The sequence below is a fragment of the Wyeomyia smithii genome, chromosome 3, assembly GCF_029784165.1.
Source record: "Wyeomyia smithii strain HCP4-BCI-WySm-NY-G18 chromosome 3, ASM2978416v1, whole genome shotgun sequence".
In the NCBI taxonomy this organism is placed as follows: domain Eukaryota; kingdom Metazoa; phylum Arthropoda; class Insecta; order Diptera; family Culicidae; genus Wyeomyia; species Wyeomyia smithii.
In genome coordinates, this window is record NC_073696.1 from 201620434 (window position 1) to 201639695 (window position 19262).

General features: G+C 37.3%; 1 protein-coding gene across 34 annotated transcripts in view; it reads left to right on the forward strand.

Annotated features, from left to right (window-relative positions):
- LOC129730045 (tropomyosin-2) overlaps window positions 1-19262 on the forward strand; it is a 131985-nt gene that overhangs the window by 95966 nt on the left and 16757 nt on the right. For 8 of the 34 annotated variants that reach the window (XM_055689044.1, XM_055689046.1, XM_055689045.1 and 5 more), the window contains 4 exons: window positions 478-553; window positions 1015-1077; window positions 10153-10222; window positions 12934-13844. In XM_055689044.1, coding sequence (XP_055545019.1) covers window positions 478-553; window positions 1015-1077; window positions 10153-10222; window positions 12934-13580 — 856 coding nt within the window. In that variant the 3' untranslated portion in view covers window positions 13581-13844. Of the gene's footprint in view, window positions 1-117; window positions 189-477; window positions 554-1014; window positions 1078-1514; window positions 1578-9069; window positions 9133-10152; window positions 10223-10887; window positions 12704-12933; window positions 13845-16776; window positions 17546-19262 lie in introns of those variants that run through there. The other 26 variants (XM_055689058.1, XM_055689038.1, XM_055689059.1 and 23 more) reach the window with 19 other exon arrangements.

Genomic DNA, 19262 nt, shown 5'->3' on the forward strand with positions numbered 1-19262 from the left:
ACGACAATTGCTAACAAAATAAAATGATGCCACTATCTGACTGCCCGTGCGCTTCTGCGTGTTTTTATTTGACGTGTGTGTTTTTTCCTCGTTGGCAAACTGAAACTGGATCAACAGGTGGCCAGAAAGCTAGTCCTTATGGAACAGGACCTGGAACGTTCCGAAGAAAAGGTTGAAATGAATGAAAGGTTTGTGCGTCGAGCTTGCACTCGCTTTTAACCATAGATTGTAAAAATAACCGATTCTCGTTCAATAGTTTGTATTGCTATAGCAGAAAAGTTGGTCGGCTGTGGAAGAAGAAAGGTCGAGTAACCTGAAACCAAAGCGATCGGTAATGTCCAGTCAAGTGCGAAATTCCAAGGTTTCGATCTGCCGACGAACCTTTCTGTTAGCAGATAACTAGATATCGTTTTCACTATTCTTGTACTAATCTATTTTTTCTCTTCTTGTTTTTGTTCCATTTTTCCAAACTTACAGCAAGATCGTCGAGCTTGAAGAGGAACTGCGCGTTGTTGGTAACAACCTGAAATCGCTTGAAGTCTCGGAAGAAAAGGTATGGCCGGTCTTGTACATTTTGGCGTGATCCTACGTTGTTTAGAGAACCAATGGCGGATCGTTCGAAAGCAAGGTTACGGAAGATTGTTTTTTAAAGTGTCTCACAGAATTTAAACTTTGCCGATGCAGCTTTTCCGTAATCTATTTTACTTCGAATGTTACGCCTATTGGTTTCTACCAAAAATGGCGGAAGATGAAAGTTTAGATATGACTACTTGAGCACTAGACTTTCGTTTTCGCTGCCACCATCTCCCCTAACGGATTATTCATTCGCTATAGCAACGTCACAAACTACGAACTTATGACAATTGGATATTAGTTGAAAAATGTTAGAGAGGCAGCATCACCAGACGTTTTTACTCATTTTCTACTATTCTAAATCTTCTGTTTTCTTTAATTTTTTACAAAACGATCAACGATTCCCTTTGTGACGATTGCTTGTCAAAAATCAACAATTAGGCTAACCAACGTGAGGAGGAGTACAAGAACCAAATCAAGACCCTCACCACCCGTCTAAAGGAGGTACACACCGAGCCGGCGAAAAGATATCTTTTTGTCGTGTGTGCGTGTGTTTGTTGTGTCTTCCCCTTTTTCTGCTTTTGACTTATGACGAATGATTGTTTAACAATGTTTTATTTGTGGAGCCGTCCGTCGGTTCGAACGTTTAAAATTACGGTTCGACGCCATGACTAAACTCTCGAAACTAAATAAAATGCCACCGACTGTCCAATTCCATGTTGGTGGAAACTGTTTCTTATTCACTAATCAATTGACCGTTTTGATTGTTGTTTTTTCTTTTTTTTTATTTACTCTGACGTCTAAAAACACGATCGCTAACCCTTGCTCGCTCGCGCGTTTTTGTGTGCGCAATAATGCTAACCCATTACGTTATAAATATAACCTACGTCGTAAACATCGAACGAAATCGATATCCTGACGACGTCGGATCGCCCCATCAGGCCACGCAACGGGAGGAAACGTACGGCGGCCAAGTCAGAATACTGGACCAGCGTCTCAAGGAGGTATTAGCTTACGAATGTGCCTGCAAACAGTACGCGACGGCACTGGTGCCGGTTCAGCCCCGAGAGCTGCTTCTCGGCTGGCCGGGAGAGTGTTTCTTGTCTCACCTAGTTATTACATATTTCGTAGTCTTGTACGGGCTGTGTTCTTGAACTCTCTTTCTTTTTCTGTCTGTCTGCCTGTCTGTCTTGTTTTTTTTTATCTATTGTTTGTAACGTGTTTTATATAGATTGTATGTATATTGTTTAAGGATGTGCAAATGGTAATGGTAGTTAGCAATGTACTGTTTAATACCCAACCGTGATTGTCATCTGGTAGATGTGCGTTTCAATTTGGGGCCACCCAAACGTGTATTGTTTTGAAGTTCGCTTTGATTGATTACTGCAACCGGTTGATTTCACAGGTTTTATTTATTGTTTTGATTCGTGAATGACAAAACTCAATTGACAGTCTGAATTATGTTAAGCAAACTTTGGGCGTTACTCTTGAGGGAACCTAAATTATATTCGACCAAAATAGTATTGATTGTATGCGGTGGAATCGCGCAACTCAAATCGGCAAACATGTATACATATATTTATGAATCACTTCAGTTCAGCGGTATCGGAAGATTGCGCACTTTTTTATGGTTACGTGCACCTACGTGTTATCAACCATATCTTATCTCGTTTTTCTAGACATGACGATCGTCTGTCTTATCCTTGTGGGTGAAATCGTGTTGCAATTGTTGTTTGTTTTTTCGTTTCATAGCAACTGTAGCGCACGGTTGTGATTGCTAAATAAAATGTGATTTAGTTTTTACTGGGTTATTTGCTTCGAACTTTTTATATCAGATTGGTAGAAAACAAGAAATTTTCGTGAAGGGCTGGCTTGATAATAACATGCGCAAGCGCTCATTGAGATTAGCTATTATTTTAACTGTTAAGGCTCTGGGTCATTTTTTTTTTCATCTTGATAAAAGTAATGACAAAGAATATTTGATTTGCTAACTTGTCAAGTGGTTTGTTGAATTTTATTGTCCACTATCGCCGAAGTTTCTCTTGCGAGGAACTGAGTGATTCAATATAGTGTGAAAACCATTAGCGTCATTTTGTTGAAGTCTGTGCTAAAAGGGTTACAGAAAAAAAATGCATTGGCATAGGTGCTGCAAAATGTGATCAAAATAATTTTGATTCAAAACAAAAAAAAAAAACAATAGGCCGTAGTGTCTTTATTCTTCATTTTATGGACTTTGCAATTTTGTGATCAATCCGCCGCTGTATATTTCAGCTGTACTATCTTTAACAAAGTTGTTCTATAAATTACACTGCCGCTATTCGCATAACAGTCCTATGTAAAAGTCCTATGTTTTCTTGTTTTTCTGCGAGAATGGGTACATTTTGGTATGCTCTACAAAAGTAGCCATTAAAACCGAGGTTGTGGCAATCAAACCTCACTTTTTTAATGGCTTTTCTTGAAAAACATGCCAAATGGACCCATTTTCGCAAAATTTACACAGGACTCGCAACTTTTACATAGGACTATTATGCGAATAGCGGCAGTACACTGGTCGACAAAAGCGAAAAGCAGTTACCCCGAAAAGATAATAGGTTTTTATTTTATTTTTGCATATTAAAATCCAATTTGTTCGTCAAAGATGTGGCAAGTTTTTTAAAGAAACAACTTTGCCGAAGACACCATACTTCTATCTGCCAATTGACTTACAGATATGTTCAATAAGAGATAAATGCCTATAACTGATATAAATTATGTTTGACTTATACTTTAACAAAGAAAAGAGGTTGTCTGCGAATATTTGCGGTTTTGCAGATATTTGTTAATGTATTTTTTAATTGGTGTTTCATTTTAATAAGAATCTTCAATAGCTAGAAAACTATAAGAGATAAACATACACTCTGTTCGGTGAAGTTGTGTGTTTTATTACAGTTACTAACATTGTAGAACACTTAAAAAGGGTATTCCATAGAAAACTTCACAAATATCAGCTCAAATAGATAGATAGAAGTATGGTGTCTTCAGCAAAGTTGTTTCCTTTTTAAATGTGCCACAGCTTAACCAAAAACAGTGGATTTTTATATGCAAAAATGAGACAATTTAATTTCGTTTTTAACTTTTTAGATGGATTAATCACAAAATTGCAACTTCTATGAAGCGGCAGAAAAATCATTCACAATGAAAACAAAAACAATTACGATGTTAAAATTATGATACGAACTTTTTGTTGCCGGGGTGAAGGATTTGAGACCACAAAGACCTTATCGTTTGATTTTTTTTGATTCTTCAGACAATTTTACGTAGTATATCAAATTTTTACGGAGGTATATTTTTTTATTTTGAGATAGATTTTCTCGATTTTTTATTTCCATCATGCGTCTCCATTACACAATACGCAATGGTCCAGAAACCAAATTTAGGGGGAAATTTGGGTCTGGAGCTCTATAGCAACATTTTAGAGAAAAACTTTCTCCTACAAAGTTGTTACATATGATAAAGTGCTTATTGAAAAATTATCAATATATAGAGTCAATAATAGTATGCCCTTCAAAATGAGACCAAGAGATATTTTATATGTTTTCCCCAAAAAGAATGACATACAAATGAAAAACGCATATATTTTGATGAAAAATATTAATAACTTTGAGTATAATTGAGATATTTACGATGTCAGCATTGCAAATTATTTCTCCTAAAAAGCTCTAAAAGTCATTCATAGACAGTTTTGAGATGAATCTTGAAATAAAAAAGTTAGAGCGTAAAATGGGGGTTTTCAATATAAATCGGTTGTTTTCAAAGATAAAGAAAAACTTTTTTTACAAAGTTACTTAAAATTAATGGAGCTATAACAATCTAGAACAAATTTTTCTTCTATCTACGAAGATAAAAAAGTTAGATACTTTTTTGCATTGAAAATGTTGGCCACCCTAATTTTTGATAATTTTTCGATAAGCGCTTTATCATATGTAACAACTTTGTAGAATAAAGTTTTTCTCTAAAATGTTGCTATAGAGCTCTAGACCCAAATTTCCCCCTAAATTTGGTTTCTGGACCATTGTGCAATGTCCAGAAACCGAATTAAAGGGGAAATTAGGATCTTTCTTCTACTTAATTGGTATCAAACGTCTTCGTCAGCGGTTTTCTTCGGCAGTTTTTCTGCAGCAATCTTATGCAAAAGGGGCCAAAGAAAACCACTGACGAAGATGTTCGATACTTTATATAATAAATCGCTTTTTCAGAAATTATCAAAAATTAGTCCTGTTAGTTTTTGACAGCCGTGCAGAACGAAGTTTTTCTCTATCTCTGCCAATAACCGATTTGGATTGAAAAGAAGATCTTAAACTTTTTATTTCAACTCTCACCTCGAATCTGTCTTCGAACAACTTTTGGGGCTCTTTAGGACAAACAATTTGCAATGCTGATATCGTAAATTTCTCAATTCCACGCAAAGCTTTTGATGTTTTTAGTCAAAAAATATGCCTTTTTCATTGTTTATCGTTTTTTCTGGAACATTATAAAAATATCCCTTGGTTTCAATTTAAAGGGAACATCTGACTCTGTGTATGGAGAAATGTTTAGAAATGTATTATTCTTTATATTTGAGTAAATTCAATTTGAAAACTGAACAAAAATTATAATAATTTTTGCATTTGAAAGCACACAGATTTTTATTGCTCGGTGTTCTGTCTTTTCAAAACTAGAAATATATCCCTTTAATTGACTCAAGAAGATCGAAAATCGATCAACTGGTTCAAAGTTATGAACTTTTAAAAATAAAATATATCGAATTAAGCTATTTTTTTATAGAGCTCCGCAAATATAAATATAATACTTGGGATATGTGCAAAACCTTTTGGAAGTTATTTCATAAAATGGTGGTTGAGAAACCTGATGCCCGATAAGAATTTTGTCGTTTTCATATTGCGTTTTGTTTTTTTTACGACCTTCAAAATAGCATTCCACAAAAATGTACCGTACGACGAGTTTGAAATTTTGAGCAGAGATTCTGGACGTCATAGCGAATCGAATGATGTACTCAGATCTGTTGGAGCACCGTGTACTGTGATGCAAAAATAATAAATAGGGGAACTGCTCCATTATTCATCTCATTAAGCCGATATTCACGAAGAATGCACGGATTAAACACCAAATTTTCACAAACTCATTGAACAAATAAACTAAAAATGCTTACGTGCTCTTATGGAATCGTCTAGCATTGTATGTTTAGAAAAATTAGCTAGATTTATCCTGAATTTTGTAAAACAAATCATTTTTCACAACGCTTCCATACCCATCTCACAACTTGAATCACTCTCAATTATTCATCTCACGACGCCGTATATTCATCACACTGTTAATCATGAATGAATCCCACTTTCATGAATGAACGTAGCCGCAAACCGTCGTAGTAGGTTACCTAGATATCCGCTGCAGTTGTTTACGTGCAAAATTGGTAACCTAGGTAACCACTACAGTGCTGTAGATTTATGTCAATTATGTTGGAATAATTCAACATTTCCAGAATGACTTTTTCGTATTAAAAGAAACTGATTTGGCAACTTTTGATTTTCTTCAACGCAGTGAAAACAGATGAAAACATATACAGTTGAAATTTAGGAATTGTAGAAATTAAGTGTGTTTTTAAGGATTATTCTTTATGAGGAATCTAAAGTGAACTAAGAAGAATCCATTCCATGGATTAGCAGATTGGTTTAAGAAGAAAATATGCGTTTTTTCCTGTTTTCAATTGTGTTTTCATGTTTTATGAGATGAAAATATGGGCTGAGATGAATAATGGAGCAGTACCCCTAATAGTTTATTAGTGCTTTTTTTTGCTCACATAAAGGGTCTACTGAATTTTGAACCTTCCAAAACGGTAAAATACGGCGTGTATCCGTGATACTGCATTGCAGCAGCTTTTTTCAATGGAGACGCATGGCGGTTATGGTGAACATCAAAAATCATAAAATTATATCTCCATAATGAAAAAAAAAACATACCTCCTTGATAATGTCAAACATTTTTTCTATAGCTGTTTTTTTTTCAACATTATAACTTCATAATTTACTTATCACTAAAATTTGTGACTATACTTCTGATAGATTGAATTAGAGTGTCCATTTCCCCACGGTTTTCAGTTTTCCGGGATTCGGGAAATAAAAGCTGGATTTCCCGGGAAAGAGAAAAATGCAAGAAATGTAAAAAAACGGTGTTTCATTCAATTTGAATTTATTTGTCGTATAGGAGAAAAAATTGAAAACATGATTCAATGATACGAATTCATAAAAAAAAAACATTAGAAGTAGAACCATTAAAATGAATTGATCAGTTTTCGAGAAGATACTGGTAACTATTTTCAATGTCAAAAAGCGGGAGCGAAGACGGATAGCAATTCACGAACAGGAGCATGAATTTTTATTACTTGAATTTCGTTTAGTGGAAGGATTCAAAAGTTTTGTCTTCTCGGAAAAAAGTTTTCATGCAAAATTAAAAAAAATGCATGATATTTTCTAAATTAATTTTATTACGCTAAATGTGCATAAACGTTAAGATCTGGTGTTAACTAAAAAAAAGAAAGGCGGAAGGTTTTCGAAAAAGGACCTGGGAGACTCTCCCAGTTTGCAAATGGTTATGCAACATTACAAATGGTAGCTCAACATCGTCTTGAAATTTCCCGGGAAATTCCATCCCGGAACATCCCGGAAAAAAGATGCATGAAATGCGCCTATGTGTACAAATCTGGAGGCCATATACGTACATTGTAAAAAAAATTTGGTTACAATTTTGTATAACTTCGCATGCTATCTTGAATGGCCTCATTTGAAACTTTGTATTGCATTGTATACGACTTAGAGGATTGACGCATTTTACAATTTTATATGACACGTTAAATGGCTTTGTATATAACCTAATATTGCGTTTTATAGGATCTAAATTTTATACGATATAAACAAATTTAATGTTGCATCTTATGTAATTTCAAACTTGACATGCACATTTGAGCGACTAAGAATTAACATCCTTATACGACTTCTGGTTTGCTGGGTCTAGATTGGATGAAAATTTCTAGAATGTTTTCTGCAGTGAAAGCCATATAGATAAAAAGTATAGATCATATTTTGTTCAGCAACTAATTTTCCAGTTACGGTGTTTTCAATTTTTTTTTTGAAACGGAATCTTTATCGTATTTAGTACAGTAAGGTCTTTTTTTACAAAAGTTTTTTTACGCGAGTTGTTTTTCTTAATTATTCAAAAACGGAACAAGATATCGACCTCATTTCAATCACGTTTTCCGTTTTAGGTGGCGAACCTATACATTAGAGAAATGACAAGACACTCACCGTTAAGGCAACTGTCAACATCAAAACGGATAACGGCAATGCAAAATGATACAACTCGCCCGTTTTGATGTTGACTGTTGCCTTAACGGTGAGTGTCTTGTCATTTCTCTAATGTATAGGTTCGCTAGTTTTAGGCCACAGGTAATCATATATTCGTTTTCAAAAAAAAAATCACAATTTTCGGTGTAACTACTGAAAATTCAAAATGCTGAATTTTGGTCTCTAGATTGACCACTATCATATTCATTTTACGCGATCCCATACAAATTTGGAACGCATCCCTCGTGTAAAAGAAGACCTTACTGTATTTCCTTTTCTTCTTTTTTGTCCTGGTCGGAGCTGACAATTGTCAGCTCTATTTATTTTGGCCCAGTATCTTTGACTATATGGCCTATTTCATTTACTGTGAACCAACTGTAAACATTGCATATTGGATTTGCTTTTGACAGTTATATTTTGCTTAATGCAGTGTTGCCGTAACATCTTTTTTTTATCTAATGTCACGATCCATACTCAATTATGTACGATTATTAATAATTGAAATTCAAAGAAATAATTATGCTGCGTTCTATAATTTTCGACCTTAGAGCCGAAATGTCAATAAAATTGAAGCGAAGATGGGATATATTTGATAACACTCTTCTCGACACGTGATAATCATTTTCAAATGCCGCCAATGATATACCTAGATAAGATTTGCTGCACTGCGTTGCCTCCTGATCATCTTCAATTGTTAAGTAGATTAAGCATTTTGGTTTTTGGACTGTTATCGTTATCGGTCCCCTAACCTGTGTTCTCCTGTGAAATCAACCGCTCCGAAGGTTGCGTTTGCTGGTTACGTCTGTTTCGATGCTTTGGATATTGCCGATAAGATTTTGTACATACTGTAATGTTGAAAGCCGCATTCTTGCACACACTGGTTAAGGTACTTCAGCTATCGTCCCCGCCACGTCACCATTCGAGACTTTTCCACCACGTGACTAGTATACTGTAGCCGATTGACCAACGACATAACATATGCACAAATGGATAAAACAAAAACAACAACAGAAAGCGAATGTGTAACCAATTAAACAACAGCAGAAATCAGCAACTAAATAATTATCATTTCTATTACCACAACTCGTTCGAAAACAAAACTCGCACATAACACTTACAGGCCATGGCATCACGTGACTCGGTTGAAGATAAAATCCATCAGTTGAACGATAAGTTGACAAACGTAAGTGTACCTGATGCTCCACAATTGGGTGGCACCTTTGGCCAGCTATTTATTTTTAGATCTATTTCGTTATCAAGTTAGATTAGGAATATTATAAGTTTTTCAAAATTGCACTTAAATTACAAGCGGTTTAAGGTTAGGTCGAATTACCGAGAGAGAAACTCGCGGTACTTACTACGCTACTGGTTTGACAGCTGATGCTAGTGACGCACGGCGGTCACTTTCCCTACTATCAGACTATTAACAGTAAAACGAAATCGGGCAAACGCGTATGGGGTTTAAAGTTTCATTTCTGATTCGTTAGGTGTAATCATCCATACTAGTAAACATTGGGCCTTACATAATGCACTTATCATGATTCACGGTAATTGGAAGTAATCAATTCGGGATGGGCTTCACTTTCGGCTAAATTATGTCTCAAATATCGGTCAAGCGGACGCAAAGTGAGTGAAAATGAAGGAAGGCGGTAAGGTCGAAATTTGGATCTACGGAGAGTGTGGGTGGCACAACAGTCGGAAGACGATTGATGATGATGGCATTTAAACTAAAGCTTGATAGTCAAATTTCGGCCTGCTTTCCGTGTGCGTGGGAGCCGCCTGGGTGTTGGTGATTGCGGATGATCGGGTTTAATTCGGTCGTTTAAATCTATCTTTCGGTGGTAGTCGTATTTATGCTTTCAGTAATTTTAGTTTACGTCTTCGGGACAGGTAAGGGTTTTGGTGTTAGTTTGTTTGTTTGAGTTTTTTATTTGTGATCTCTTAGGTCTCGATGTAAAACTCGCTGTTTGCTTATAACACCGTGCAAAAATTCATGCTTTCCTAGTTAGAATTATTAAAGATTCGATTGATATTAGCTTATGCCAAATGAATAAAAATTAAAGAGCTGATATTTTCGAATACTGATTAAAAACAAAATATCGAGAAAACTAATTCACTTTTCTTCTTTCCATCCTCACTTACCATGTCTGAATTGAAACCTGTTCGATTGTGGAACCCCAAAAACATGCTGTGATGCCTACAGGCTGAAGCCCGTGCTGAATTCGCTGAGCGTTCCGTTCAGAAGTTGCAGAAGGAGGTCGACAGACTCGAAGGTAAGTGGTTCGATTGTGGTTAACACCAATGAACATAATAGACAAGAGGTGAATTGAATAGAACAAACACCTAGAACAAAGGCTATAGTAAAAACTAATCCTTACTAAGCACCAAGCGCACAAATTTGTTGAAGTGTTCCGTTTTAACGTGCTAAAACTATTGATAACGATTGTGATTTTGATAGATATCTTCCGAAATACTTGCCAACAGTTATTTTCTTTAAATAGTTACTGCTAAATTTCTTTAACGAATACCTATTCTAGTTCAGTGCTTAGCTTCTCCTTGAATAGCATTTGATACCGTGCTTTTAAGCGTTTGTTTAAAGAGTGATTCAAGTAATAAACAAATTGCATCAAATACTATCTCCCTAGGAAGCTAAGTTCCATATTCAGTTTTCCAACAATTATATTTTGATTTTATCCAAAACTTTTTTTTTACTTTTATTTTCATGTTTTAATCCTAACCCTCAAACAAAACCCAACGCAACCCGTTTTGTTTTTGATGTTGTACTTATACTAATTCCGGCTGCCTGCAAACACAAAATAAAAAATGCCCACATGTATGTGCTGTGTGAATTTTCGCTTCCATAAACCAAAACAATAAAATATCGGCGCTTCGATCGAAAAACTCTTCACACCACGCAACGCCACACACCGGTCACCAGACGAACTAATGCACGAGCGTGCCAAAAACAAAATGCTGCAGGAGGAGATGGAAGCAACGCTGCACGATATCCAGAATATGTAAGACCGATATGCGACATGCGGGTTCGCAATAGAAATCGTCGCCTATCATCAACAAAACAAACACACACACACACACAGAGTTAGAAAAAGGAAAGATGGCGGGAAAGAATATATGGACCCACTAGTCCTCGGGTGCCGTTAAACTCTTTTTCTTCTTCTTTTTACTTCTGGAATACCAACAAATACGAGCCACAGGAAATCTGTACTTCGTCTCTGCGCGTTGCTGCTGTCACACTTGCTACCGTGAGCTATTGTTTTCGGCCGAGAACCGACAAACCTACAATACAAACAGGAAATGGTGTTTTGGGTGGGCCCTACCGCACGTGTCCGGTAGTTTATCCGCCTGCTCTCAGATAGATAGATTGATACAGGAAGAAGAGATAACAGTTGATTCCAAATAGAGATTTAGTACATTCCAACAGAGCAGTTTTCGCCGCCAATCATCAAAAGACATTTTTTTTCTTTGCTTTAGTTGTGAAAAGTGGAGTATTAAATATATAGATATCGATCAGCTTTCAAATTTTAGGGTAAATTTTGTAACTGCCGGTTACTGTTACAATTATATTATGATGTACCAACCAGGGGATGCAATGTATTATTATTTGTTTGCCTTAAAATTGTGCCCGATGTCGAGTGACGAGTCTTCCGCAGTAGGGTTCGCGGGACGGCGAACCAAGCAAATAAATCGAGATGTGTACAGCATTTAGACCACACTGCACCACGAAATCAAGAGAGAAATGCATTTAAACCGCACAGCTGCACGGCAAAGCAAACGAGTTTAGCGTACGTGTGTCAGCAATTAAGCAAATTATTGAATCGATCAATAATTAACCAATAATAATAAATTGCACAAAAACAAGCGCAACCTGTAGCGAAACGTAAGCGTCGTTATAAGCATAATAGAAGAAACAGATTCAGATTATAGTTAGCCTAGGGATTTAAGTAGTTTCACACTAGCAGAGTCGAATCGATAATACCTAGGAGTTAAAGTTAAAGGAAAAACCAAGAATTATCGAACATTTCATCACGATTTGATTTGACATGTAAGAAACCATGTTGTTTTATCTCTCATCGCCTTCCTTTCCGCTTTCTGTTTTGCTTCCTGCAAGTTCTTCCCTCAAGTTTAGTTATTTCGTTCCGTTCTGCAATAAGTTATCCGTATATATTTTTCTTATTAGAGAGGATGAGGAACAGATGAAATGCAGTAATTTATGAACAAGCAGTTTTTTTTTAAATAATTGTAATATTTTAAGAAACAAAATGAGATATTCCAGGGACGAAAGAAAACTGTAAGCGGTGAAAAATTGATCGGAAGAATCATCGAAAACGCGCAGGAACAGTGCCTTTGTGACGCAGAAGAACTGCTTTTTCCGATCGATTTGGAGCCATATTTGAGCACTTGAAATTGTGTGGCATAGCCATTTTGAGAGTATTTACTTTTTTTGTCAAGACCTAAATTAAGTGACCGTGTAAGTTTTAAGCGCAGTGTAAATTTTATTCCACAATTTCATTCCACTCTGTGTACGTAAAAGGCTTTACATTCTCGACAGAGAGCATACAGTAAGCGCAGCAGATTTTGAACGCTGCCGAACTTGTTAACAAATATCGCATTCAAACAGTTCTAGGACAAACAGAAAAAATAACACCAACAACACAACTACTACAACAACAACAACAGCAACTACAATATCATATTGAGTGTTTATAATAATATATTATTTTATTTAAAGCCGAGTTTGCCTGCGTTTTTCTTCTGTGTAAATATGGTTTGAATTCAATGTCGTATCCGTACTGTACCATTCTCTTTCTCTTATATTTATTGCTTCTGTTATGCTTTTTTCTCCTCCTAATCTGCACCTCTTTCGACCAATCAAACCGAAAACAAAACTAACAACCATCACAACCCGACTATCTCCGCCGCGAAAAATTGCGAAAAATAAAACAAAACCAATTGGCAACACTAGACGAACTGATTATCGAAAAGATCCGTTTTGCCGAGATTGGCGACGATTTGGACTTTGCCTTTGTCGATCTCATTCCGGGTGTCGATCCGATCTGGACCGAGCGGCGTCCGAAGCCAAAGACCCCGCCTCCGCCACCAAAGCTGCCAACTCCACCACCAGCGCCATCAGCGGCGAAGGCGCCCGAGGCAGGAGCAACCGAGGCAGGTGCTGCCCCAGTCGAAGGCGCTGCCGAGGCAGCCCCAGCGGAAGTCGTCAAGCCGCGTTCTCCGAGCCCGTTCGAACTGCAAAAGCACTTCCCACCGGAGGGCGCCGAAGTGCCGTATGTACGCTCGGCAACTGGAACAACACCACCGCGAGATATTGCCGCCGAAACGGCCGCTGAATCGGAGGCACAGGCAGCGGCAGAAGCTGCCGCAGCGGAAGCAGCCGCTGCTGCCGCTGCAGCAGCTGCTGCCGCCGTTGAAGCTGCTCCTGCGGCTGAAGGTGCAGCGCCTGCTGAAGGCGAGGCACCTGCACCGGCCGAAGGAGCCGCTGAAGCTGCCCCTGCTGAAGGAGACGCGCCGGCGGAAGCAGCCCCTGCTGAGGCTGCCCCCGCTGAAGCTGCCCCAGCGGAAGCCGCCCCAGCTGAGGAAGCGCCCGCGTCCTAAGCCATGCCATCAAAATATTGCTTACTCTTACTTCCCCGACTCTCTACTCTTTAATTATCACCACTTTCGTTTAACGTGTTCTCGCACGATAGATGTTATTGCGCTGCCCTATCAGAGCAAACTAAAGAAGAATGTTTCTCTCACCTACCGCAATATTCTACTTTTGTTGTTATACACAATCACTGAGTTTTACGTTAACTGTCTTATATTTTTTCTACTACGCTATTACTTATTTTCCAAATAAAATTAATTGCTTGATTTCTACTATTGTGTAACGTTTATTTCCTTTAGTTTACCTCCCACTGCCGAAAACATCCGCGAACTGTTGTAGTTGTTCTTTCAGTAGCACCCAAGCGAAACCGAACAAAGGAAATGAAACTACCCCCAGGAACAGAGGGGGCGGAGGACTGCGTTGGAAAAGTGCTCTACGAGTGGTACAAAATTCTTTATTTTTCGTTAAATTTAATCGGCACTAGGATTAGGAAACGAGATTTGTTCGATTGGAACTTCGTGTGTTAGTGAGTTAAAATGTATTAAAATAGAGGTGTATATATTTAACCTAAGCGGAAAATCAAGACAAAGTCATAGCACAGACAAACAGACGTACCACTGCATACAAAATTCTAAGGAAATTGTGGTTCCGACTAACTTGTGCGACACCTACTGAACATATTCCGCAAAAGATAAACTTTCAGCTTTTCTGCTGATAATGGAAGCACTGTGCTCTAATACTGTCAATTGAGTTCAGAGGAAATTCCGCATAGCTGGAACTCATTTAAAATGACCGTTATTTTGATCCACGGGAATAAATCTCGTGGTACGTCTGTTTGTCTGTGGCCATAGCTCAGCAGTCGTAAAAATTTCGAATTGAAAAACATCAACTGGCTCAAAATATGAGTCCATCTTAAGTGTGCACACCTCATGTACGCGACCTTTTCAGATTTGGCTCAAATTTTGTGGAATGGTTGCTTTAAGGTCATTATGCAAAAATCCAAATTTTGGTACCGATCGGTCTACCCCTCGTCCCGTGAGACCTTCTCCTTTGTTGAAAAAATGTAATCTTTCGTCAAAAAGTCTTATTTCCTGCCATAAGCTTCAAATGCATGATGTCTAGAGATAAATAGATACATGGATTTCAAAGAAAATTAGTTGATTCCAAAAAGAATATCAAATTTGAGCGATCGTGTTGCCAGACATATTGAAATTGCATTTTTCGGCAAATGAGTATATTTTGATTTCAAATTAAACAATTTCATCGTGTTCCTGAGAAAATTTTACATAAAAAACACTTATCACCCCGAGGTACCATGGAATGGGGTGAAATTGATCAATTTTTATAACAATTTCCAATGAACTAGCTTCATGTACATTTTTCCCGAAATAGTATAATTTTAAAACAAGTACTGGTATGTGCTGTGCTTCAGTAAACCTCTATGGCTATTGGTGAAGTTTCTATCGTCTACTTCATTAAATAAATTCGATAATTCTATAAGGTAGTATGAGGTAAAGTGGGGTGAAATTGATCACCATTGAAATCCATACATTCTTTTGGCAATGTGCTTTTTTCGATTTGCTAAAGATAAATGATGCTTTCTGTGCTGAAAAATATCATTTACAGCTAGTTTGGAAACAAAAATTTGTTTATTTTGGTTCACGAGCTGCTTGTTGCTAAATTTGCTCTCATTTGATCGTCGTTAGACCGATTTTAATTCGGTTTGTTGCAAAATCTCAAAAACTAGCTCTGGAATTTAAATCTTTGTGGTTTCCGGCGAATTCATCAGTATTTCTTTAATGGTATGGAATGATCATTGTTAAAAATTACATTTTTTGAGCTTTTATCAAACTTTACTCACTTCTCCAAATTTAACGTAATTAACCCTCAACTAAGATTACTTTAGGTAAATTCAATATTTTTTTGTTATTTGAAAACTGGTTTGATCGAATTTGATTGAGTTTTGACTGAGTTAGAAGAATTTTTCGAAAATATGAAAAATTGCACCGGGCATGCAAGGGTTAACTTTGACAGATACGTGAATCATGCAAAAGTTGCGTTTAAGGACACGTTTACATTGCCTAGTGTTGTAAGAGCAATATCTTTTGATTAGTATTTTTTATCACGAACTTTCAGGTGATCAATTTCACCCCATTCCACGGTATTAGGAGCGAAACTTGAATTATAGCATTTTTTTTTTATTCTGCTAATATCTCTGAAACTGGCTGAATTATGGATTGAAGAAAATTATTCAAGAAATAATAAAAAATATTCAAAAAATAAAATAACAATTTTGACCGGCAGTGTTGCTAGATATGTTATTTTTACAGTTGGAAAATTAAATTGCATTTTTCGGCCAATAATGATATTTTGATTTCAAATTCGACAATTGTCTCGTGTTGCAGAGAAAAATTTACCCGAATAACACCTATTACGTAGAGGTATTACGAAAAAAATCCGAGCTACAGCATTTCCGAAAAAAATATTATTTTGCCTCCGTGCTAGCAGGTATTTGGGACGTAATGCCGGCTAATTCAGTCAGTTCAGAAATGACCGCTAATGTGAGAGAATCGAATACATATTGATTATCTATTTTCTGACCAATGTTTTTCCGTAATTTTAAATTTTTCACATCAAAATATAAGGAAAAAAAATCCATAAAGTTATGCATTAGTACAAGGCCTAATATTTTCCCTACATGGTGCAGTTATTGCAGGATAAACACTCCGTACTATGGTACGAAACGAGAATCTCCATAATTCGGGAAAACTTCCAACCTTATTGCCAAATTCGTATCGTCAAAATCTGTTGTCCAACAATCACGCCCCAAGAGCACTTTTCCACCGTAGGTCGGCCGCTAGTCGTACTCGCAAAACCCTCAATTGATTGAGCGCGGTTCGGTTTTATTGCCACACCATACCCGAGAAAAAAAAACGTATCCAGCTACACACGATGGGCCCGGAAACTACTGCGAATCTTTTTTTGGAATGGCTTATAATTTATTTACCGTTTACTTTTTCAAGCTAGAGTTGTGCTTTCCTAACCTCACCGCAACTAGGTAACGTTACAATTTTATTCAAATTATATTTTCCCAAAACAAACCGTTTGGCATTAGTTCTGATTTCTTTTTTTTTCTTTCTTTTATTTGTTTTCTACTATTTTTTTTATTTTCTGTTACATCGATTTTCCCAAAACGTTAACCAGACGAACTCGTCCTGGAGAAGGAGAAGTACAGGGAAATCGGAGACGACCTGGACACCGCCTTCGTCGAGCTCATTCTCAAGGAATAGGAAGCTGGCACAAGCGTGCAGGTGGTCCCGGCTTGACGAGACCAACCGCCCGAGCCGACCGGACCAGTATCAACCGAAAAAACAACAACATTGCGTGTCACCATTGTGTTCGATTGCATCGACAAACAGCGATCGATTTGATAGAAATTCTTTTGAACATGAACAGCATCACAACAGCCAGATACTGGCTGTAACAATAGCAATAACACCGACTGTACGCGTAACACCGCCCGTCAACCAGTCCGGCATCGGTCCCGGTTGGAACCATTTATCTCTGCTATCGCTTCGCAAGGAAGTTCGCCCCTTTCGAAAAGTCACTGCAAACACCATCACCGGTTCGTTCGGTGGCGACTCCTTTACAGTTTACAGTTCAATTTGTGGTTATGTCATCTATCTTCGTTTCTTATTGATGTTATTTTTCACCCTAAGAGTTGGTCGAGTACGAGAGGAAAAGCTTAAAGTGTATAATTCGTGGCTGTTGCTGGAAAAAATAGTCTATTTAAAAAAAAAAACAATGTATCGAACGGTAAACTGGAAGCAATAAATGGTTTTAATTGGGCACGATCGTGTCACTATCTTCTTATATTTCGATGTATTATGATATTTATTTATTAGAAAAGGTAAAACTCTATGATTAAAACAAACAAAAAAATGTCAAAAATAAATCTCTTCACAAAGCTTTAGTTATTCGTTTGTTTTTCTTTTTTTTTTTGGTTCTTTGATTTTGATTTGAGAATTTCCGTGCAGGTTTCGTTTGTTTCTCGTCTATTAATGATTATTTTTGATTTCCCGCAATTATCGGTTATCCAAGTTAGAATAGAAATCACTCCCCCTTTTTTGCAAAACCATCGAACCTTCGTTTTGACCTGGAAGCAACCTATGTGCTGTCAAAACCTTTCTTTATTCGCTCGATTTTGACTCAGTATTGACCTGCCGTGCAGGTCATTGGTCGTTTCTGCTACCAAACTTGGCGATTGGTAGAGGCGTATTGGTCGAATAAATTATGGTTTAAACATGCTTATTTTTATTCAATTGAAAAGATGCATAACTATGCTATCCGGGACACCGAAAACGTTAGGTTGTTCATGGATGTTTTAGAAGATCTTAAGCCTGTATTACACTCTTTCACTAATTGTCAAATATTTGACCTTCTGACATAATGGTCAAATTTATTTGACATCATGGTTGTTGTTTGCCCGTGTTTCCCTCATGTTGAAATTGGAGAGTGACAAACAATTATCTTCGACCAAATTCTATACTATGTGTGGTTAAACCTGGAATACTATAAAAAAATTGACGAAGGGGAGAAACATAATTGTCCTGTACACTAGAACAGTTGGCTGTGAAGTCTATGTATAATACAGAACAGAAGGTCGAGTTCCGTCTCAGAATGTAGTACCAAGGCTTTGCTTTTGCCACCGGCCATATTCAAAAATTTTGTCGCAGAGATCTGTTCGTTTTTTTATTCTTAAGGCGAAGCAGGGTAAACACAATTCGAAATTAAGGCGTATAGTTATATTGCAAACCATACTGCCTAGGGACCGTTCCTAAACCACGTGGTCTTATTTTGATCACTTTTTATACCCCCGTACCCCCCGTGGTCTTTTGGCCAACCCCTTCCCCCTTGCGACTCTAACCACGTGGTTTTTTCATTTGTAAAGTGCCAAAAATTCGCCTAAATTTTTCACATTTTTATTATTAAACTTTCAGCACATTCTATATTTCTAAAATGCAAAAGCTTCATTCTTGACTTGGTGGCAACAATAAATTATAAGTCAGGAAAAAAGACCACGTGGTCCTTTCGGTAACCCCCCCACCCCATGCGTGGTCATTCGTGGTCTTTTGACAAACCCCCCGTCCCCCTTTTTATGACGACGTGGTTTAGGAATGGCCCCCTACATTTTTTACTCCTGTTTCAAAACGTTTGAGGATTTTTCTGCGTTTGTGTTAGCAGAAATTTAGGACGTTATACCAGTCAATTGAGATAGTTAGGATTTAATTTTTGAGTATTTTTTTGCTTAAAAGTACTTTTCATAGTGAACATTTACAACAGATGTTCTGACTTGGCGGCCATTTATTTCTATCCAAAAAATCCGTCAAATTGTCCCTACACTAGTCTTGAACCAAATTCGCAGTATGCGCTAGTGCACCGTCTTGCTGGAGCAGAGTTTTCAAGGACTAGGGGCAACAATTTTCTCCAAAACTTCCGTTTCATAGGTGCTTATTACGGGAGTCACTTCACGGTGAAATATATTTCACTCTCACACTCACTTCACTTTTTTAGACCTATTCCCGATTCCACCTCAAGTGAGGTGACAAAAATCACCTCCGTGGAGTGAGATTGACAGTGGAGTGAAATTGAGAATAGAACAAGTGAAATGAGATTATTTCCCAGCTCGA